Raw genomic sequence first — 24,234 nt, 5'->3', positions numbered from 1 at the left:
CCCTACTCGACGGCTGCTCTAACCACACGCTACATAATAGCACCTCCCTCGCTCTCTAACTTCTTTACGCCGCTTTATTCTTAAAGCTGCAATCAACATTCGACATACTCACTATTTACTTGGCTATTGTCTGAATCCCCCTCCCCTTCCCAGAAAGTAAATTCCGAGGGAACAGCGACTTTGTGTCGCTCACTGCTCTATCTTCAATACCCAGAAAAGTGCCTGACGCTTTGTGGGGGCTCCATACACGTAGGAATCAAGGAATGGGTGCGGGTGGGTGAAAGGGGCCGGGAAGAGGTATGTTAGAAAGGGGTGTCCAACGCAATACTACACTTGGCAGTCTTTTCTTCTTTCTCTCCTCCCTGTCTTTCCCGCTCCACTCTTTATAGGCTAAGGACAAGAAGCGGGAATGCTGGAAATAAGGAAGAATACAAATCAGTCCAGCTCAAATCCTGACGAAAAAGTGCACGGGCGAGAAGGACCAAAAGGTAGAGAACAAATGCACACGCAAAAGTGTAAAGTAAGAAAAAAAAGGTTGATGGACGTCGCTCTCTCCGGCCACTCTCCCTGATTGCCCCACTCCCGGCCGGGGGCAGCGGGGCTCGCCTTCGCTACCTCTACGGAGGAGGCCGGTCCCGCCTTTCCGGCAGGCCCCACCCCTCACCCCGGCCGCCTCGGCGGAGGCCTGGCACGCGCCTGCGGGAGCCGCGAAGGCGGCGGGGACTACAGCTCCCAGGGTGCCGAGCGTGGGCGCGCCTGCGCAGTGCGGCGGGAGGCGGCGGTCTGTTCTCCGCTGAGGAGGAGCGGGGCAGAGGAGGGAGGCAGCGGGTGAGAGTTCAGAGTTCAGCAGCAGCAGCCCGAGCCCATGATTCCCATATGCCCTGTAGTTTCTTTCACCTATGGTGAGTATAATGTGTCCCGCCGGGGTCCCCGCCCGACCCCTTCCCCGGCCCGGGTGGTGGGGAGGCGCGGGGGTTGGGGCAGGCTCGGGGGAGGAGGCGGCGGCCGCCACCGGGGCGTGCGAGTGAGTGAGGGAGTGCGAGGCGGGAGGGGGAGGCGGCGCGGCCGCGGCCCCGGCCGGGCGAGGGCGGCTTCTCACGGCGCCTCTCTTTTTTCCCTCCCTCGGCGTCTCTGCCCCTCCGCGCCTCTCCTCCCGCCATGGGACCCGACTCTCCGTGCCCGCCGCAGTGCCCAGCCGGCTGGGGGAAGATGCCAAAATGGCGACCGGCAACTACTTTGGATTCACCCACAGCGGGGCGGCAGCGGCGGCGGCTGCGGCCCAGTATAGGTAACGGCTCCCCGCCCTCTCCCTTCTCTCCCGTGCTTGCCCCTCAGCCCCGATCCCGCCGACGCGATGCCCTCGCGCCCGCCCCCGCCGGTCCCGAATCCTGGCCCGCGGTGGGCCGGGCCCCGCGGCCTCTCCGGCCCGCGGCGGACGGCGGCCCCGGTGGGGGCGGGAGCGAGAGACGGCCGAGGCTGGAGGCCGTGGAGGGCCGCTTGGGCCTTCGCCGGCCCCGCAGCTAAAATGGCCTCCCGCGGCCTCGGAGCGGAGCCTCCACCCCCGCCCGGCGGGTTGAGGGAGGGAGCGAGCCGAGGCCGCGGCCCCCGCGGTCCCCCCGCCCAAGGCCCGCCCGGCCAGTCCCCACCTCTGATCCCCTCCCACTTGGGGATGGAGAGGGTGGGCGAGTGCACCTCGCGGGGAGTGCCGAGTCGCACCGCCCACCGGCCTTCTCCGCGCCGCCTCCGCGCACCAGTCCTCGGACGGTGCTCGGCCCCCTGAGCAGATCCCGTGTCGTTCTCTCGGGTGCCTTCCCCCTCCATCCTGTGGCCTCCCCTGACCCTCCACCCGAGCCCCGCGAACAAACTGCGGGTGTCACTGCATTCATTTGGTTCCTTTAGTTTTCCTTTCAAAGAGAGAGGTAAACATACCAACCACCTGTGAATGGTGTAGTTGGTAGACTGAAAAAGATGGGCGAAGTTTCTCGTGCTGATGAGTCCAAGGCCTTGTTCTAGCTATTGAGTTTAGGCTCCGGGTGGGCCAATAATTCCCCTTGGCTGGTCTTTCTCCTGTGGGGAAAAGAAAAATGCAAGTGAGGTACTGTCTTAAGTGAAACAAGCCATATGAAATCTCTACCTTAAGGGAATCTCTAATTTCTGAAGTGTCTGTAAGTTCATTATACATCTTATCAAAAGAAAGACGCTAGATTTTGTTGTTTTTGTTGCTTTTGAGTCAGTCTGAGACAGTCTCTTTAGATTGAGGCCATAAGTGTACAGGACAAGACCCCTAAGTGATCAGCTTTTTTTTTTTAAGTGTGTACTAGGTAAATTAGCTGTTGGTTAAACCCATGTAGTTTTCTTACCTCATTCACTTCAGGCGGCAGGTTGTCTAATGGAAAGGACACCGTTGGGAAACAGAAAACCTGGGTTCTAGTCTTTTTTGCTCCTGCTTTTATGACATTGGGACATCACTTGTTTGGGCTTTCATTTTCCTCATCTGTAAAATTGGAATTTCTTTTTGGGTTAAAACTTGTAATTCTGAGGAACAGAGTTGCCATATTTCATGGAATTACAAGATGCCGTTTATTGTAAGAGGTATCATTATTTTGTGTTATGGCTGAAAAAAAATCACTACCAGTTAAAATATGACTCAATGCTTAAGACTCTATTGAATTTTAAGAGATGTTAACGTGTATAAATATGTGTTTTGTTGATGAAATTGGTATTTTACTAATTGTTGAATGCCTTGAATACATGTGGCATTTATTACAAGTCTCTTTTACCTTAAAGCTTATTTCCAGAAAAAGGACTGAGGTGACAAATTATTGGGGCAAAACCTTGGGGTTTTTCAAGTATTAAAAAATTCTTTGTTTAGAAGTTGTGATAACGGAACAACCAACAAAGTATCAGCTGCTTTGATAAAGAGCTAGTAATTTTCGTGAAGAGAGAAAAAAATCAAGTCATTTTCTTTTTCTGGGAAACGAGATAGCTAATCAACATCTGTGCCATAAATCTACTGCTACCGAGTACTGTGTGTTCTAGACAAGGCTGTATTTAACCATTTAATCTTTTATTGTTTTACATAGTATTTTTCTGTTATTGTGGGCAGAGTGGTAGATTTGTTGGATTAACTGTTTACTGAAAATGTAGTGGGTTTGTTCTTTGTGGCATTTTGGGGGTATTTTTTTCTAATGAAAACCTGTAGATAGAAATGAGGAGAGGAAATGCTCATTGAAGATACTTAATCATTCTTTGGTAAGATACTTGCATATATGTGTTTTATCCCAATATAGGAAACCATTACAGAATTTCTGTAGTTTTTCTTTGGCTTTGAATTTCAAAGTTTCAGTAAACTGTAACAGCAGTCCAAAGTATTAAGTTATTATGTGTGTGTCTAATGAGAAAAGACTAGTCTTTTGTCATTATTATGGATAAATATTGGCAAAACTAATTGTTAAGATGATCTGTCCTTGTATATAACATAGTACATGGAAATTGTTTGCTTTTAATGGAAAGAAATCAGACCCAATACTAATATTTTGGCTAAAGAAGATGAACAAATGGCAGTAACAGTGAAAACATATGCAAAAAAATGCTCATCTTTCTTCCGGTCTAGAAATCATTAAAATGTAACTTTTTTAGGTATGGAACACCAGGGTTTACTTTGCAAGTTTTTTTTTTTTTTTATTTGAAGGATGTAAATTCAAGGAAATCTTAAGTATTTACATGTGGATTATGTGAATAGTTGCTTCATTTGTCACTGAGTGCAGAGATAACTGAAAATAACTATCCTAGCCTAGATTTAATTCTGATTCTTAGTGTTCTTCATTACAGCTATGTAAGGTATTTGATTAAATTTCTTTTAAATGTAGACTTCTTTTTGCTTGTTAATATTTGAGATTTATAGTGGTATACTAAATATCAAATTTCTTTAAGAGATGTTATAAAGATCTCAAGTTCTGCTACTAATAAGTTTTAGATAAACCAAAGTTTTAATTTGTATAACACATATTAAATATTTTTGTGGTAAGCATTTACTCAGTCCTTGTGCTACACATTCCATCAGCTACTGAGTGTTTTTCTTCTTTGTGTTTTTTTAAGGCAAGTAAATAAACCTGTTATGTCATTTGCCACTCTTGCAAATGTAATCTTTTCATTTTCTTACCTTTCATGTGTTTTTTTCCTCTTGGAAATGAAATCAAAAAATTTTTCAGTATTAATTACTGTGTTTTAATATATGTTTCTGATAGAATGTTAATTTGGGGTGCACAGGACAAAGCAGATCTCAAGCATGATGAAAAAAGTAGGAATGGCTTCATAGCAGAAAGGGAATTTAGTGGATAAGTATCTACTTCAGTAAGGTACCTTTTTTGTTTAAGAAGGTATACTTAAAAACATTTAGGCAGACATCTAATTTTATAATAAATCTTGGAAATAACTAGCCTAACAGTTGTAAGGACTTAGGGTAGGAAAGAATGTGAGAAAGATAATTCTCAGTAGAAAAAACTTTTTAATTAATAGTTTAATAGGTTCGAATCATGTTTTTCCTCTCCATTGGCAGTTATACAGAAATTCTCATAGGTGTTCTGTTTTTGAAGGGGATTTGTGACATAAACAGATACACTATGTATATGTAATATAAGTAAACTAAAGTAATCCCACTATTTTCCACTATTAATAGGACATAACCATTTCTATGGAAATTTTAAATAGCCAGTTTTTCTTATTCTTTAGAAAAGCCTTGGACACACCAGCTCCTTGTCACTTTTTTTTTTCAATTTGCTTTTTGGGGGGAGGAGGTCATTAGGTTTACTTATTTGTTTATTTTTTCAGAGGGGGTACTGGGGATTGAACCCAGGACCTTGTGTATGCTAAGCATGCACTCTGCCACTTGAGCTATTCCCTCCCCTCTCCTTGTCACCTTTTTATCTACTAAAGATACTTGTCTGTTACCTGCATAACCTAAATCTTTAGCTTGTGCTTAAATTAATTTTCTTTGTTTTATCTATAACTTAGTGTATCATTGATATCTGACTGTTATTCTACCTTCAATAAAGTTAGCTATTAAAAATAATCATTTGGTAACTTTTTTTTTTTTTTTACTTTTAATACCTAGAACTTAATTGAGTTCAAAAGACTTTAGGAATGATTGTATAAGGGTGCAAAGTAATTACTTTACCCCCATATTTTTAGAGACTTAGCACATGTTGTTGAATAATGTTTAAGTGGATTGTGATGTCTGGACATTAGTTTAAATTAAGCATCTGCCAGACAAAAGAAGGCATCTCATCTAATGATTCTTGAGATGTCTTTGGGATATCTGTTCCTAAGGATAAGTATCTCTTCATGTCACTAAGGTAACTTGGGTAGGCTGATTAGCCAGCAAATTTTCCTTTTTTTTCTTTTCTTTTTTACTTTTCATTTGAATGTAGAATTAAGAATATTGTGTCTTGAAGGGAAGAGTAAAAGTAACACTAGTAAGGTAGAAAGAAGTAGTCACTGAGATGGTGAAAAGACCAGGTAAACAGGTTTTTGAAATCAGTCTTGGTGATGGAAATTTACTGGCTCTACCAAAAAAAAAATTTTTACTGCAACTGCTAATTATATCAGCTATTCCATTGTTGAATCAGAGAACCTAGGATTCATACTGCATGAATGAATTTGAAATAATGAAAATTTTCTTTCCAAAAGGATTACTGCTGTTATTGTGATATTTTCTGTATGTGTTATTAATAGCTTTAAGAGGGGGGTGAGCCAAAGTAGCCCTGTGTCAACCGTTTAAGATGTATACTTGACTGTGCTTTTGTAATCTGCCTTACAATAAACTAAATAGAAAGGGCATGAGCTACTCAGACTATCCCTTCAGAAGCTTGGCCAGGTCACTTACATCTTTCTACGACTCAGCTTTCCTCACCTATCTTGTTCTGAGGTGAAGATTAAATATAAAACTTCCTAGCCTAGTGCCTGATTTTCAGTAGGCATTTTATGAATACTAGTTTTCCATAGAGATTTGAATAAAATAATACTATAAGGATTTTTCAAGATATCCTTAGTTGGTGTCTATCATATACTTAATATATAGAGTTTCATAATCTCAAAAGTAAAATGTTTTAAAAGTAGGTACGTGGGTATCAATTGGTAGACCTCAGTTTCAGTATCAATAAACATGGAAGGACATTTTTTATTACTTGAAAGCAACGTAATTATAATCAGTAGGCAAATATGAGAAAAATAAGAATTCAGTAAATCTCCTGGGTCTGAGATCAGGAAAATACCAGTACATTATTCTTTCAGCAATGTTGAGTTAGATTATTAAATTTGAAACAATTCTTTATGTATAGCCACAAAACTTACTAAGTACGTAGGAATAAAACTGATGAGATATGCAAAACACTTTAAGGAAGAAATATAACGGGCTATAAAGACCGTAAAAGAAGACAAATAAATGAAGGTGGGCTGTGTTCATGGAGTGGAAAAAAATCAATACTATCAAGTTACCAGTTTTCTCCTAGGTAATCTATGTATTTAATGTAATTCCAATAAAAATCTCAGCAGGCTTTTGGGGGTAACTTGGTAAAGGAATTCTAATGTTGATAGTGAAAAAAGTATTTGTCCAAAAGTAATTGCAACAGTCTTGTAAGATATCATAAGGAAGGTCTTGTATTAGCAGGTACCAAAACTTTATTAAACAGGAAAATGTGTTGTTGGTAGAGGGATAGACAAATAGATCATTGGCTTAAAATAGGTATCCCAGAAATAAAGGTATGTTTATGGGCAGTTGGATTAGAATATATAGCTGTTTAAGTAGAGGTATTTGTCAAAAAAAAAAAAAAAACCAAACAAATCAACCAGTGAATATTCAGAAATACACTATCAGGATAATCAGAAGACAGTCCTTGGGCTTATAAGTGTAGTAATTCACAAAGTATGTTAGAATTAGATAAAAGATGAGGAGTGCACCTACTACTGTGCTTGTCCATATATTGTCCTTGGCATCACTCTTATTAGAATTAGAGTCATTGTTCTGAGTATGACATTTCTTAGTGTTTTATGAAAGCAATGCAGCTCTTAGTTCATCCTTACTAAGAGCAAATTAATAAAGAACATGGGGCTTTTTTTGGTTTTAATATTCCTCTGCTTGTGTAATATGTATCTTAAAACACATTTGTTGGAAATAACTGAAATAATATTTAATGAATACCTACAGTATGCATAGTCCCTGCTCTCATAGTCCCCTACACTTCTAGGGGATGAGAGTAGGGGCAGAAAAACCTACAAGGAACTATGCCATGATAATTATAACTGAGTTTTAATGAAATGCTAAAATGAGGACTTGGAGGATTCTGACTATGGAGTCTGAGGTAGGCTTCATGGTCTTCATCTCTCTTGTTTTTTTTTTTTGGTTTTTTTTTAATTTTATTAGGCTTCATGGTCTTTAATTCTGAAAATCAAGAGAAGGTAATTTTAGACAAAAAAATATTTTAAGCCAAGACAGTAATGAATGAATTGCTTGATATGATTGATGGTGGGTTCTGAAGTCAGGCTACATGAGCTGAATCCTGGCTCCCTCTACTACTTGCCATGTGACTTTAGGCAGTCTTTTGGTACTTAAGTTTCTTTGTCTATAAACTAGATACCTCATAGGATTGAAACTTTTAAAAAAATCTCTGTTGAAGTATAGTATATATAAAAAGAACTGCACGTACAAGAGTGTAGCTTGATGAAACGCCATAAACTGAGTACACCTGTATAACCAGCACCCAGGTCAAAAAAACAGAACTTTGTCAGCATCCCAGTAGGCCTCTCCATGCTCCATTGTGCTTTGAGAATTCAATGAGATAATATTTTTAAAGTGCTCAGAACAGTCCCTGGCATACAGGTGTTACATTGCCATCAATATTAGCTGTTACATTCAGTAGCATTTGGAAATGGAACTCAAAAAGGGATCAGGATTGTAGTGTAAATCTGGATGTCATCAATGTGCTGGTGATCCACCATTATAGCTGTGAGTTTGGATGAAAGCAGAGAAGGTACAGTGCCTGGCATACATCATTTAGTGAACATTGTTTTGAATGAATGAAAGGAAAATAGGAAGAATAGAGCTATAGTTACAAATTTGGAGACCATCTGTGTTTAAGGTAGAGCCAGTGAAAGAAACATCCTGGGCAGGGGTTTGGGGAATGGGCAGAAAGCTGGGAGCATGTTGTGCCATAAAAACCAAAAGAAGATAGGCCAGATAAAGGTTTAATAGTTACCAAATCATTGTTATAATTTTAATGGACAACCAAGGAATCTGATCATTTGGAGCTACAGAAAGACTAGCATAAAATTTTGCATAAAATAGGTTTTGTAGTCTAATTTTGTATTCAAGTAAATTCTTGCAGATCCTAAAGATTAAGTGGGCTTAATGTATTTGGAAGCACTGTGTTTGGAGGTCAATTGAATGAAAATAAAATTTTTAATTCATTTTTTAGTTCTGGGAAGAGATATATAAAATGCATTATATTGGTATAGTAGTCAGCATTAAATGGGCAGAGAAGTTCCTTGAAAAGAGATTTAAAGAAGTCTGACACTCTTGATAGAAAAAACAGTAAGAAAGGCTTTTAAACAAAACACATAGATGAGGGCAAATAATGTGATTTATGAAGATGGGCTTATTGCTTCTCTCAGTCCATACCATCCCAAACCTTTTTTTTTTTTTTTTTTTTTTTACTATTAGAATGGTTACTATAAAATGTAAATTTAATCACAATACTTTTCTGCTTAAAATCCTTCATTTGCTATCCATTACTTTCAGAATATCTGGTTATGCTAACTTTATATTTAGAGAATTTGGGGATCTTATTGTACAGGCTTATAATTTCTTATCCACATTTATGAAATCCAAAAACTTCTGTAAACACTGCTAGTAAGTTTGTAAAAAAAAAAAAAAAACTTGACAGTAAAAACTAATAAGTCGGGGGGAGGCTGTTTTTAGTTCTTTTTTCATCGCAGTGTCAACATTCATACCTTCCTGGAAGAAGTGTTAATGTGTTTGTGATATAATGAAGGATATGTTCCTCTTGAGTACAGAAAGCTATAGAGCACTTTGGTTTAATTAATTTATGGTGTCCATCAGCTTTAATTGTACCCAGTAATTTGTTTCTTTTTTGAGTAATTCTATTTACAGGTAGTTACAAAGATTGATAACTGCATTGTTTTTTTTTCTTAGAGGTCTTCCAAATAAAATGGCTTATTTTTTTTTAATGGAATGAAATTTATTTTATCTTGAAATTACCACGTGGAACCACTTGATCTTTTTTCTAAGTCTGAGATTTAGAGTATGGAATCTTAGGGATCTCAGTGATCTTATGTTTCTGTATCTTAAAACATTTTGCTGTTTCATCAACCTAGGGATTATTTCCTTTTTATTCATCACTTACTCCCAACTATGCTAAAAAGACCAAGACAGTAGGAAAATGGTGTTGGAATCACCTAGGAGGATGGTACAATAATGAAAATAACTAGAGGATATTGCATTGCCCAAAGTATTGCATCATCTTTCAAGGAGGTATGAAAGAAAGGAGGGACACTACGTTTAATAGTTTGCTCTTAGTTTTCCTTCAACACAGTAGAGGAGTCAAAATTATTCATTCCTCATTCATACTGGCAAAGAAAAGAAAGTTAACACAAGAAGATATTTGACAATTATTAGATAAATAAGATGAATGCAAAAACAGCACCACTCTAGACAAATGATAATGGTGGAATTGATTGTGTAAGCAAAATCTCAGACTGAGTCTTCAAATACAGTGTCCTAGATTAATTTTTTCAAACTGAAGAATCAATGAGTGAACAACATACTTCTAAGGATATAAAAGGAAATAAGGTATTCTTACCTAGTTAATAGGAAGGACTTCATTATGTAATAGTCTGTGACAAAATCCAGAACATCTCATTTTGCTAGAAGTATATATATAGCAGAATTCTTTCATTTTTTTGTGATGTTTGTGCAATAAAATTTACTCAGTATGATTCATTAGTGGACAGATGTTTAAGACAGATATAAATACAGAGGTAACTGGAAAGAAATAGATGGTGTAGAAATTAAAACATTCATTAGATCATTCTAAAACAAAAAAATTGATAGTTTGGCAATTAATAGAACAAAGATGACCATCTCTCTTCAACAAAATATGAGCCATCAAATGTTTCAAAACTTTTTAAGCATTGCAGTTTGACAATTCAGGTGTAGGAAGAAGAACCAGAAGTAATGATGAGTTATTAGAGAAGTATTTGAAATGTGAAATCAGCAGTTATGTGATGGACATATTCCAGGTTCATGCATGAAAGTTGGTGAGAACATGATCCATTTTGTGTGTATCTGGAATAAAAGTTTTGGTTTTACTATATCTTAATTCTTATTTAAAAATTTCTCATACTTGTTTTTTTATCAATCCCTTATTCTTACATAAATTGTAAGATGACTTCAAAAATACAGAAAATGTAAAAGATCCAATGGACCCAAATGATAAATGATAATGGCTATTTCTCTTGGCATATTGAGTGTGAAAGGTCCCAAGAAAACTGTTAACAGTTTTCATGTGGCATTTAACCACTCCCCTCCCTGTAGTCTACCAGTCTAGTGAGTTGATACAAATTGTAGGATTGGTTATTTTATTCTAGTTTTTGAGAAGAAATTGAGGCTTGAATTTAAACACCTAAAATTCTATAATGATGCAGTTATTGTTTTAATAGCATTGTGAGAAATGGGAGCATGACATTTTTACAATATCAAGTATACAGAATACTTAAAGGTGGTTTGTCTTTGGGGTGATTTCTGTGAGGAAGTTTAATTTTGCATCATTTTCAACATAACGTATTAAGTCTAATTTAAAGAAGTTAAATTTGTTAGTAATTTTGTAGATATGTAAAGTGCTATAATTTGACCTAGAAATATCCAACGGTGTTGAGCATTAAATTTGGCTTAATGGAAAGTTCAAATTGTTTTGTGTGCCAGGAGAAAGAAAGAAAAAAAAGTTTTATCTGTCAATTACTTCACCATTTTATCTAAAATGGAAACAAATGCACACATACACAGTATGTTTTCTAAGGGAAAAAAGCACATCTAATGTAAGTGACAGAAGCTGTGTACATTTTTTGGATTGAGACTTTTCCCTCATTCCCTTTTCAAGGTCAGAAAGTAAACATTCTGCATCTGTCCTATAGTGATTCCTCTGGAAATTTAGCATGAATATTTCATTTAGACTAACATTAATCATTATCTTTACTCTCCTGAACAGTACCAGAACTTAAAATGCTTTAACTTTGATTAGTCCCCTCATGATTTTTGTACTATTGTTGTACTATATGTTAGATTTTTTTAACCCCACAATCATTGTTGAACACGATTATTATTTAATATAGCCAGTGATTATTTAAATTTGCCTTTATGTTTAACCACTTTTTTTTTTGCTTAACATTCATTCATTCTGAGATCATTTTCATTCTTCCTAAAGTAAATCTTTGAGAATGTTCTTTAATGTGGATCTACTAATTAATAGCAGTTTTATGCTTGTTTTAATCTCCAGATATCTTCAATTCACCCTTCTTGTTATTGAGAAGTCATCACTTGGTCTCTGTAGGGAATTTTTTTCCTCAAGCTGCTTGTATTTCTGTCTTTGGTGTTTACAGTTTCACTTAGAATCATCTTGGTGAGAATTCCTTATTTAATCCTACCTAGTTGGGGTTTGTCAGGGCTCCTGGATCTGAAGATAGTTATGTTTCATTAGTTCTGGAAAATCTCAGACATTCTATTTAAGTGTTTCCTTTCTCCCATTCTTTTTCTTCATTTGCAACTCCAGTGAGTTTTAAGTTACCATTTTTTATTCTTTCCTCCTGGTCTTTTAATCTCTTTAGTATCGTTCATGTCTTTGTGTGCATTCTGGGTAATTTTTATAGTAATACCTTTCTTGAGTTTCTGATTATAATTTTTATATGTTGTATTTCATTTCTGGAAGTTCTGTTTGGCTCTTTTAAAAATTCATCTGGTTACTGGTTGTTTTTGATTGTTTAGTCTTTGGTCTTGGTTTTGATTATCTCTTACTTTAAGTGTACTTATTTTATATTTTGTATCCAATTATTCTAAAATTTGTAGTCTTTAAAATTTTTTTTTTAATTCTGCAAACCTTTGCTCATAGTAACTTCTGTCCTTATGGGTTTTATTGTGATTTTTTATTGAGCTCTCCTGTTTCTTAGAACATTGTAGCATTTCAAGAGGTGTGTGCATTTTGGGATACCTGGAAGCATCAGCCCAGAAATGTAATAAATTACTTAGCTTGGTGTTTTCCTGGTCAGAAAATGTGAATACCAGAGCCCAAGCTAGGAGAATGCTGGCTTGTGGTTAAAAATTGAGGGGAGACTTCTCTCCTTTACCCAGAGCCAAGGCTGAGACAGTAAGATTTCCTTACAGTTCTTCCTTAAAGGGGGAAGTGAGCTTTTTCCTAATTCACCTTCTGTTGGTTTCTTGTGGAAGTTCCAAAGTTCTAAGCCATTGCTTCCCAATGCCTTTCATGTCTCTGCTAACACAGAAAATGATATTTGTAGAGCAGCACACTGGATAAACTAGGAGATTTGGAGCCCTAGATAAGAATACTACAGCTGTAGGCAACAGACTTGGGGCTCTGGTCATTCATGCACTGCTCATTTTACCTGAGAACAAATACTGTTCTCTATTACAAGATAGGAGGAGACATTTTGCTTAAAGGTATAATAAGTAAAGAGCAGGAAAATGAATGGTTAATACCATCACAGACTCTAAGTTAATGCTCTGTATCATAAAATGGTCATTCTCAAACTTTGGTTTGAGGCCCTCCTAATCTCTAATTGCTGAAAACCCCAAAGAACTTTTGTTTATGTGGGTTGTATTAGTATTTACCATACAAGAAAATTTTAAAATATTTATTAAACATTTTAAAAATAGCAGTAAAACCACAAGCTAACCAAAAATATCCTTATGAAAAAATAACTATATTCCTATCCCTCAAAAAATAGATAAGAAGCACTGTTTTACATTTCTGCAAACTTTATGGTATCTCAGTTAAAATGATTGGATTCTCAGATCTGCTTCTGCATTCAGTCTGCTGCAGTACATTGTATAGATATAAAGTATATAAAGGCAATCTATAATTAATAAAAAAGGGAGAACCAACTTTCTGGACCCTCTGAAAGGATCTTCAGGGACCCTTAGCGGTCCTTGGATCACATTTTGAGAACCATTGTTATATAGAAATTACAAGAGGTATAGAAATGTTTTCCCTGTTACCAGACGTCACATACATAGACAAGCCGTTTGTACACGTAAGTTATTTTGATTTCAGTTTGGTAGTGTAACGTAAAGCCAAGTCATATTGATGAAATTTGAAAGCACTTGAGGATGGGTGTAGAGTTGGGTATAGGTTAGGATTAAGGCCAGAAATGTAGAAATTAGAGTCGAGTTGGAATAACTAGAAAGGAGTATTTAAAATTTGGAGTTGGTTTATTAGTCATTCAGGTTGCCAGGCTGAGAATTCTGGTATCTTTATGCTTCCCCTCCCAACACCCCAGTAATGCATGATTTAATTTAATTTAAAATTGTGTAGAAGGGCTTAATGAAAACAGCATTCCCTTATTTTCCTTCTTGTCTCCTAATTCTGCTTCCTAGAGATCCCCAACCTTTAATGCATTTTGGTTTTATTTCTAAGCCCCGTATCACTAAATAATATGCTTCTTTTTTATGTACTAATTTATCAACTTTATGCATTATATTTTGATTTCTTACAGTCATGGTTAAGATTTAACCATGCTTTTCATTTTTCCTCTCATGCTTTTCATTTTTCCTCCCAAATTCGGTGATATGACTGTCTCTGTTCCTTCATACAATATACTCCAATTCTAGTTATAGCAAAGGTAGGCAGTATCTCTAAGAATTTTAAAACTCTTGTGCTTCACTTTCTGTCTTCATCCCATCCCCCAACTTAGCTATAGTTTTCCTTGTGATAACATTTACATCATGTTCTGTAATCATAGTTTATCTTCTGTGATTTAGGTTAATTCTAAAATTTTAAAGCAAAAACTTATTTCATCATTATGACTGTAAATAGTTTTTACTGTGGAGCCAAGTGCTGTTCTGTGATTCTAATTCCTAATGCATTCCATTTTTACAACCTGGTATCACTTAATAGAGAATCTTTCTAGGCTGAAGTTCAAATGGATTTTTCCTTTTTTACACTGTACTAATTGCTCAGCTGTGATCGTGTCTTTCCTAAAGAAGTTTCAGTATTTCCTGAAGTCTTTTCATTACCTTTTTATTTTTTATTTTTTCCCCAAGTCTTGTTGATGCCTTGATTGTATGAGATTTCCCCAGGCTCCTGGTCTGCTATGTATTGTCCAGTCCTCTGTTTTTCTGGACATCTTTCTCCTGGAGATTTCTATCCATTCTTTGATTCCAACCTCATAAATCCATTTCCTTTCTGCGCCTGCTGCATGGCTGCTGACCTGGGTTTCTCTTAGGTTTGAATCCACTGTTTGCAGGATTTCTTTCTTGGTTTATTTTTTGCTGAAGTACATCTTCATGTAGCTTCCTAAGAAAAGGTATTTGGTAGGTAAACTCCTTAAACCTTGAATGTCAAAAAAAAAAAAAAGTTTCTTCTGCTTTAATAGTTTAGCTGGGTACAGAATTCTATTTTAATCATTTTCCCTTGAATTTTGAAAACTTTAGTGTTGTCCAGCCACTAGTGTTATCAATAAGCCTGGATTTTCATTTAGTTGTATGTAGGTGACCTGTTTTTCTTCTCTCTGGAGATTTAAAGGGTTTTTCTGTCTTGAGGTGTTGTGAAATGCCGTGTGTCTCTAGGTGGTATTCTTTCATTCTGTTTTGTACTCTGTAGACCCTTTGAATTTGAAAATATGTGCCTCCCATCAAGAGTGGGAAATTTTATTTCTTAATTGCTTCCATCTGCTTTTTTCCTTGTCTCTAGAGTTCCTTCTTGTTATTCAACCTCCTATATTTGTTCTCTCTTTTCTTTTATAGTTTTCATGCCTTTAACTTGTCTATGTCCCTCAACTTTATCTCCTAACTAGTGTAAAAGTTCTTGTTTTATGGATACAAATTCAAGTTTTTGAAAATTCTTATCTGTTGCTTTGAGATACCCATTTCCCCTAGGGTCATTCTTACTTCTTTTGCACTTTATAATAAGCTTTCTTCAAATATCTGGTGATTTTGGTTGGGTGTTTATTTTGTTAAGACTTCTGGCTGGCTTCATTTTTTAGTAATCAGGTGGGGAGCTGACCATTATTAACCTTCTCAAGTCCAGAAATAGAAAGGGTATTTTTACTCTTTAATATTAGTAATTTCCTAAATACTTTTTCTTTTCCCCCCAAGAGAAATACCCTTCCATTTTATGTCTGATTGTTTCTTAAACTTTCATGCACTTGCTGTTTTTATATGTTTGTTTCATGATTTATTATCTAGTTTGTCCCAGTTTAAAACTGACCAAGGCTGTTATTATATCTAAATAAAAGCTTCTGCTTTACTAGTTGCTTAGTAAATGCAAAATCTCATATTTCACAAATGTATTTTTATGGCATAAGATTTGGGTTTTTATTTTTTGTCATGTTTTACTTAAGAAAGTATTTAAAGACAGTTAAGTCTTACATTTTATGTAGGGGTATAATTTACCACCTTTTATTCTAACACTTCAGACTAGCCAAAAGCCTTGATTTGAACTATTTCAAATTAAAACTAATTTTACATAAACTAAATTGAATTTGATTTGACCTGAATTTTTAAAAATTAGTTTACTTACTTAGATTAGCTACTTGATCTTTAATTGAATTGATATGGTTCAGTCTGCTCGTCTACATCATGTAAAAGGCAGTTTTTCTAAGGAAATTTGAAATTGGAAGAGACTTTTCTAGATGGGTCTAAGATAACAAACCAGAGAATCTTTATTCTGAACATCAGTTCGCTGCTCTAGCCCTTGACCACCTGGGAATTGGGACTGGATCATTATTTTTCATGATGCTTTGGCAGAGGATGTGGTTCCAGCCCAGATGATGGGTAGGGAGCTTGCTATTCAGAGGAGAGTTAGGTTAAGCAGCCCTACAGATGTATATGGTAATTACTAAATGCACTGACATCTTTTTTATATAGTTCCTAGGGTGTGTGACTATAAAATTTATTGTTCAAACTAAGACATGTAAGAAAGAGAAAATACTATTAATTATGCTGGGATAGTAGACATAAACCAGAGCACAAGATCCTTCCTGAATCACATAGATTTTTAAGGATCAGAGGCAGCATAAGTCAATTTGCCTGCCTAGTGTAGTTGACATTCCTATCTCATTCCCACCTTTGCTTTTTATCCTATAGGACACATTTGGGATACCAAGAAATGTGAACAGATATTTGATAAAGAATAGTGGGATCAGTGGAAACAGTATAGGAATTCAAGACTGTCTGAATTATTATGTAACCAAAACCCCTTCTTATGCAGCGCAGTCTGGGTGTGTGAAATCATACCAGTAAATGTTGAATACAAGTTTTGCAGAACTGGTGTATTTATATTTTAAACATAATTCTATTTCTCAGTTCTAGGAATTTTGAAGAAACGATATTGGAATTTTTCTTAAGAATGTGGAATTATCCATAGAAAATGTCAGTCCCCAACCAATTTCCCACTATTACAATTTAAACTTCCCTTTTCCTGTCTTATAATTGGCATATATATAGAAATTGTTAGCTAATTTTACAATCAAAATGTGGGAAACCTCATCCAAATAGAAATTATAAGAGTTTCTTTGGACTCTGTTCTAAGTTTTTGTTTTTTTTTCTTTTTCATATTGGGCTGAAATCTGCCACCCCTCCATCCATTGGTTCTAGTTCTGTTCTCTGGAGCAGCATGGAGTAAGTCTCTTCTATTAGAAGGCAGCTATCATATCTTCCAAAGTCGCCTTTTCTAGACTCAATGTCCCCAGGTCCTCTACTTTTTATATGAAATCATAGCCATACTTACAAGCTTCATATTGATTCCCTTTGAACACATCTTAATTATCAGTGTTTCATAATACAGTTGAAATATGATGGCCCCAAATTTCAATTCTGTGCCCCCTTTTTTATGGTATTGTGCATACCAGTGAAGAATACCCTGTACTATAACCCATGAATCAGACACTCTGGTTTATTAATGCAGCTTCAGCTTATGTCAGGAATTTTTTTTCTTAGCTATTCTTAACCGTTGGCTCATATTAAAACTTATGGTCAGCTAAAACCTGTCCACTAAATAACTGTTGGGGCTCTCCTTTTTTTAGAAGGCATTTCTGCCTTAGTAATATAGCTTTAGCAAGTGATTGTGAGTGTATTACTCAGAAAACCTGAGTTCTAAAACAACAAAGTCATTTTCATATGCTAACATCTGTGGGCCTGGTTTTATGTGACATAAGCTCTCCATTTAGAAATTAAACATTATTCTAAGAGCTTTAGCTGAAAATTCCATTTGATTCATAGTTTTGGAGAATATTTTTGTTTCTTTGAGGTTTAAATGGTTATGAGAGCAAAGCATCTGACTTAGGTCTCCTTTTGCAACATGTGCTACATTTTTAAGAGAAAAATAAATGTGTATAATGAAGTGCTGCCTATAACCTGGAAAATATGTCTAAAATAATAGATATTCCATTGTAAATTCTGTATCCTAGAGGAGGATTTCTCAACCTTAGCACTGTTGACATTCTTTGGATAATTCTTTGTTGTGGATAGCTGTCCTTTGTAGGATATATAACAGTATCACTGGCCTCTACCCACTGAATACCAGTAGCACACATCACCACCTCCTCCTCTGCAGTTTGACCATCAAAAGTATCTCCAGACATGGCCAAACGTCTCCTGGAGGGCAGAATCTCCCCTAGTTGAGAACCACCGCCTTAGAGCATCAGAAGTATTTCTTAAGTCATCTGGATAATAGTTTCTACCTTAAATGGTTTCCATAACTAGAGTTAGAATACAATATTTTTCTTAATATGATTTCTTTGTATAGGTTTTTTAAGACAATGGAACATAATAAAGAACTTTACATACAACAAATACTTTTTAAAATTCCTAGTTTGATCAATTTTTTCTTTTCTTCCTAATCTACTTCTTATCCCAGTTTGTCATGCCTACTTTGTGATATGATCTTTGATCTGAAACATAATATGTGTGACTAATTCACTGAGATTAAGGAATGAAAAATTATACAACATTAAAGATAGGCTATTGATTAGGTGGTTTATTAAGCTCAAATACCTGTTCTTTTGTAGTCTGTGATTAAATTGCTGGAAAATGTGCTTTTGATTTAAGTTGACTAAACTCCTAGATTTTAAAATTAAATTGTGTTATGTTTACTCTTCTACTCCACAATATAGCCAGCAGCCAGCCTCGGGTGTAGCCTACTCTCATCCAACTACAGTTGCTAGCTACACTGTCCATCAGGCTCCAGTAGCTGCTCACACAGTTACTGCTGCCTATGCACCAGCAGCCGCCACAGTTGCAGTTGCCAGGCCTGCTCCAGTAGCTGTTGCAGCTGCTGCAACAGCTGCTGCTTATGGAGGTTACCCCACTGCACACACAGCAACCGACTATGGTTATACCCAGAGGCAACAAGAAGCACCTCCACCACCACCCCCAGCTACTACACAGAACTACCAGGTAAGGAAACTACTGCTTTCAATAGCCTTGTCATACAGGCTTCAGTGGCCTCAGTATTTGATATAATGTTCAAACCAATACTTTTCAAACTTAGATCTTCCAAAGTAGACCTCTAATGATAGAGAAAAGTGAATGTGTATTCCTAGTTAATTTGGGGGCATACTCCAAGCATTGTTTCCTTGCGGTGAATTTTATATTAACAATCCCCTAGTCTATTTTATATCTATGTTTGTTTTAATTTTTTAAAAAATACATTAATTACTGGTTAAATATTTTAATTGTATCCCAAGTTTTTGAGAAAAATTAAGACATGGGATCTCCTGCCCCTCTTTTGTATTCTAGCATTATTTTATCCACTTGTGACACCCGTATGTCTCCTATGTTAAGAACCGTGAGCCTATGGGGACAAATTACTTGCAGGTTTCTTGATGCTTATCTTGATGCTTATCTGTTGACTACATGTACCTTCTTCCCCTCAAGATTTTCTTTCTTAGTATGTAGCAAATCTATCCTGCTCTTAATTCATCTGATTGCTTCTTATTAGGTTTACGGGGATGTAAAGATCTGATTCTCTTTATAATAATATAATTCTCTTTATGTCTACTATGACACTGAATTACTACTTACTTACTTATTTAAATTTGGTCCTAATTCCTTTAGCCCATTTTTTTGTTTGTTTGCTTTTAGGATCAGGTTTTTAAACTTTGGTTCTTCTGGCTTTGCCTGATTTTTTAATTTTCTTTCTAAAGTATAAGGATTTAAGTAAGAAGTTGCTATATGAATCAACAATATTAATATTTTCTGTTAATATTTAGCAAGTTACTAAACTCGGAATTCCTTTGACATGTGTGATTGTTTTCATTATGTCCAGAGACAGAATAATAAATTCCATTGTTTTTAATAGAGTGTATGAAGCCCATCATTTTCTGGGCCCTGTGTACTTCTTCAGCTTTTCCACTGCATACCTTTCCACCCCTCCTCACTATATGCAGTGCCAAAATTCACCCAGCTCACCTTGATCTTCATTGCCTTGGAGATTTATATATAGCGTTTCTTTCTCCTGGAACCTCTGTTGCCTTTCCTCCACTTAGGAGCTCCTAGTCATCATTATGTTAATGAATAGTAGTAAATAAGGAAGAATGAAGAGAAAGCTGGAGCAGTCACAAAGCTTAGAACACCCAGGTGTTCTTTACTGTGGGATCCCTCTTTAAGGCAAATCTGCCATGCATTTTTTAATAAAATTAATTTTTTTAATGCTTATTTTTAAATATTTCAGTGATTTTTCTGATCATAAAAGTTAAGCATGCTTCTCGAAACGATTTTGTCTTTATTCAGTGAAGTCCAAAATGATTCCCATTTGTATCGAATTGGACTCTTCCATCTACCTTCATATATATCAGTTAGGTTTTTGTTCTCCTTTATTGCATTTTTTATGTAATGAAAATGGTTTTTTTTTTTCCTGCCGTCTCACTCACAGAAATTTTCTTTCTCTTTATTTAGGACTCATACTCATATGTAAGATCCACAGCTCCTGCTGTCGCTTATGATAGTAAGCAGTACTACCAGCAACCAACAGCAACTGCTGCTGCTGTAGCTGCTGCCGCCCAGCCCCAGCCTTCTGTTGCCGAGACCTACTATCAGACAGGTGGGTCATATTAAAAACACACTTTCATTGTACACTATTGAAACGTATTATTCAAGGTGTTTTTAAACAGCGATACGCTTTTGAATCCATCTAAATTCATTGTCTTATGTTACCTTAAGAGGCAGGTTATAGCCATATTCTTCTCTTTCTCAGCAGGAATGCCTTTGAATCCCAAAGAAATAAGACCACGGAGGCAATTCATAATCATGCCCTTCTCTCCTGGAAATGTATTTCATTTCTGGTTTTTATTATAGTTCTTTTCCTGCTGAAATAAACTGTACAGAAGAAGTTGCGGCAATAACTTCTGGCTGTCTTCTCTTTGCCAGAAATTATCAGAATACCTGCTGACTGCCTTTAACTAGTGGAGACCCTAGAGTGGTCTCCGTTTTGTGAGCTTATATTTTTAATTCATCTTTCTCTCATTTGTAATGACAGCTGGTTCTGTTACCAGCAACAGATATGACAGTATATATTGATGGTTCAAATGTAGGTGGTGGTTTGTTTGCAAATAAGCCTACATATTTGTAATCTTTAAAAGATGGATTTTTTTCCATAAGAGATTTAATTGCAGACTTTTAAAACAAAGCTCTCTGAATTCTGAAAAGTAGAAATCTTTAATTATTTTTAAAAGATCATGAGAGTGTGCATAGAGCCTTGAATTATGAAAGAGAATTGGTTTCTAGCTCTGACATTACCACTAACATGGACAAGTGGTTTTTACCTTATTTCATTTCTGTTCTTTTATTTGTGAATGGGGTAGTTGACTTAGGTTTTTCTAGGGTACTTTTAATTTGGGGAGGGTGATTAGGTTTATTTATTTATTTTTAGAGGAGGTACTGGGGATTGAACCCACAACCTCATGCATGCTAAGCATGCATCCTACCATTCGAGCTATACCCTCCCCCTTTACGATACTTTTAGTAATAAGATTTTATGAGTTCCTTGAAAAGGGTTTTAAAATATTTTGAATTATAATGACCTTGACTTTTTTTTTATAGTCTCTTTCTTAATTTGTGGGTATAGTGATCTCTAATGAACTTCCTGATTGATTACCAGGGTTAGATAGATTGTGCTTAACAGTACTGAGTTACCTGAGTCAGAAGACCTTGATGTAGTCTAAGCTCTGATACTGACCATGTGACTTTTGTAAATCATTTAGCTCTTGGACATTAGGTTTTTCTTGTAAAATGTTGTCCTCATCTATATGTTGTGTGGATCAAACTTCATACTATATGTAGATAAAAGTTTTTTAATCTCTTTAAGTGCTATTTATTTAAGGTACCTTTATTTAACTAGGCATAAAATGAATTTGGCCCCTGCTATTGAGACCTTTGTCAGAAAATTACATTTGTATGCTTCAGTGATCATCAATAAGGGATTAATTTTTAATTTAGTGATAATAAGGCTCATAAGATTCTTAAAGTATACCTTTGTTTTGAATATGGTGAAAGGCAGCAGAAAGTTTATCAGAGACATTACTGGTATCCACTTAAGAACAGCTGAACTCAAGCTGTTGACATTTGAAGAATTAAGTCAGTAGCACCTTGAGGGTAGTAATTAGATTGAAGTTACTACGGGTAAATCAGTGAACTGCAGTGAATGACACATGGACAAGTTCTGTGTAATTAAACATTGAAAACATTACTGTGTCTTGAATTATACTCTGAGACTCTCTCCTGGTCACAATATTAAGCATAACTCTCAAGTAGACCGACGACTGACTAGCCCAAATACACACACACACGCCCCTTTCCTAAAAACTTTCTTAATAACATGTTTTAAGTAGTACTGGTATTTCAATTAGTGGTAAATTTTTGACATTGAGCCATTTTGGAAATGTGTAAAAACCGTCTAAAAAGGGGTAGTAAATGGATTTATATAGATGTTATATTTTATTCATTTGCTAATAAAAATTTTACCCCTTTTACCAAGAAGAAATTGCTAGCATAAAATTTACGGTTAATGATGTTTACATTTATTTTTCTAATTTTCAAGGATATTGATAACAGTAACAATAGAGGTTCACCCTTCTAATTTTCTGATGTCTCTTTCCCAATTTAGCCCCTAAAGCAGGTTATAGCCAAGGTGCAACTCAGTATACACAAGCCCAGCAAACTCGACAAGTGACAGCCATAAAACCAGCCACACCAAGTCCAGCTACCACTACTTTCTCTATTTATCCTGTATCCTCCACCGTACAGCCAGTAGCAGCTGCAGCTACTGTGGTGCCATCATATACCCAGAGTGCTACTTATAGTACCACGGCAGTTACTTATTCTGGTAAGGCGGATAAACTATTTAAATGAGTAAGCAAATTAGAAAGAGATGCACCAAGAAACTGTCTTGATTTTTTCTGGAGTGATCTTGCTCCCAGTAGCCAGAACTGAAATGATTGATAGTTTAATACAAGTATATGTGCATAATGTGACAAGTGAACCATATTCTAAGTTGTGTGCTTTTTTTTTTTTTTTTTCTTTTAAAGGCAGGAAATTTTAGCAGAATGTAAAATGCCCTTTGGGCATTTGAAAGCTTGGGCCTAGCATTGCCATTAGAGAAAATAACACCTAGTATTTTACAGGGTCATTTCCTATCTGACTTTTCCAAGTGGATTTGAAAAATCAAGGTTAACTTCAGGAAACACCTCTAACAAATTGTTTACATTGTTTATTTCAGCCCTCAAGGAGCTATTTCTTCATATTTATTTATCAAGAAGATATTGGGTGGCCTTTATAAACATCTGTAAAATGATGGTTATATAACACACATCTCTTGGAAGGACAGAATAGCTTTATTTTCCCTAAATAATTTTATATATTTTTCATGGAGAAGAATAATCAGTCACTAAAACTGTGTTGCTGTGCTCACTGCTCTTCCTAATTTCCACTGGAAGTACTTTATAGCATTGCAGTGATAAAAACCACATACTACTTTTTTGAAGACACTTAGCCTTGTACTACTGTACGGTTTGTTGTTGTTTTGCATTTTATTTATTCCTTAAGACAGTGTGTCTTGTTCCACAGAGGATTTAAGGTGACTTAGGCAATTTCAGTTTTTACCTCTTGATGTTTTGTAGTGTCTTGGATATTAGAAGTCTAGCTACTGAATTTTAAAAATATTTTTTTATTTCTCAGAGGTTTGTTTTTGTTTGTTTGTTTGTTTTTTGTCTCTTACCCTGTATCACATGCTGTACTGTATGCTAGGGTACAATGTTGAATCAGGCAGGCATGGAATGTTTGGAATTAGCAGTTTGTTGTGGCTGAAATGCAGGATATATAGGGTAAATATCAGAAGAGGCTGGAAATGTCAGTGTGGAAAGCCTTAGGATCTGCTGTGGTGTCTGTCTGTGTCTTGTGGGCAGACAGGATGCCAAAGAGATCTCAAGAAAGGGAGCAATGAATGCAGGTTTGTAAGTTAAGACAACCACGTGAAAATGAGCTGGAGTCAGATGTTATTATTCCTACATCTGTCATTCAGATTGCCTAGGTACAGCTTTTTTTGCCCCTATCTGATTAACTGGTTACAGCTGTAAACAGAATTATTTCAATGAAATCTGATTGGGCACTTTAAAATAAAAAAAGTCTACATTATCTTTAACAACATAAGGAGTATGGTAATATCCTTTCTTGTTCCTTGTTTCTCTTTTACATGTACTCTTTTTATGTGTCTCTGTCCCTTGCCCTTTGTCTCTCAGTTGCTTGACTATACCTTACACAGAATGAAAATAATTATTTTTATTTACTGCTTTATTACATGAGTAATAAATAATTTTGACTCAAAACTATAGATTAAAAAAGGAGAAAAAATTAAATTACTGGACATCTACCCTCCAAACACTAACTACTATTAACATTTTAGTACATGTCTTTCTATACTTTTCTTCCATGGGAATATG

The 24,234-nt window shown here is 36.3% G+C and overlaps 1 protein-coding gene across 3 annotated transcripts in view; it reads left to right on the top strand.

Moving 5' to 3' along the window:
• Positions 1–744: 744 nt before the first annotated feature.
• Positions 745–24,234, top strand: part of ZFR (zinc finger RNA binding protein) — a 78,243-nt gene continuing 54,753 nt past the window's right edge. For 2 of the 3 annotated variants that reach the window (XR_012503725.1, XM_074356808.1), the window contains exons 1-6: positions 745–902; positions 1,189–1,288; positions 16,898–16,921; positions 18,415–18,697; positions 20,198–20,342; positions 22,404–22,622. Coding sequence is in view for 2 of the 3 variants with exons in the window: in XM_074356808.1 (XP_074212909.1) it covers positions 866–902; positions 1,189–1,288; positions 16,898–16,921; positions 18,415–18,697; positions 20,198–20,342; positions 22,404–22,622 (808 nt within the window). In the remaining variant the exon portion in view is untranslated. The remainder of the gene's footprint in view (positions 903–1,188; positions 1,289–16,897; positions 16,922–18,414; positions 18,698–20,197; positions 20,343–22,403; positions 22,623–24,234) is intronic. The other variant, XM_074356809.1, reaches the window with a different exon arrangement.

This window comes from Camelus bactrianus, chromosome 3 (assembly GCF_048773025.1).
Source record: "Camelus bactrianus isolate YW-2024 breed Bactrian camel chromosome 3, ASM4877302v1, whole genome shotgun sequence".
In the NCBI taxonomy this organism is placed as follows: domain Eukaryota; kingdom Metazoa; phylum Chordata; class Mammalia; order Artiodactyla; family Camelidae; genus Camelus; species Camelus bactrianus.
Note: the sequence above shows the minus strand (reverse complement) of the source record. Positions and strands in the feature narration are given on the sequence as shown.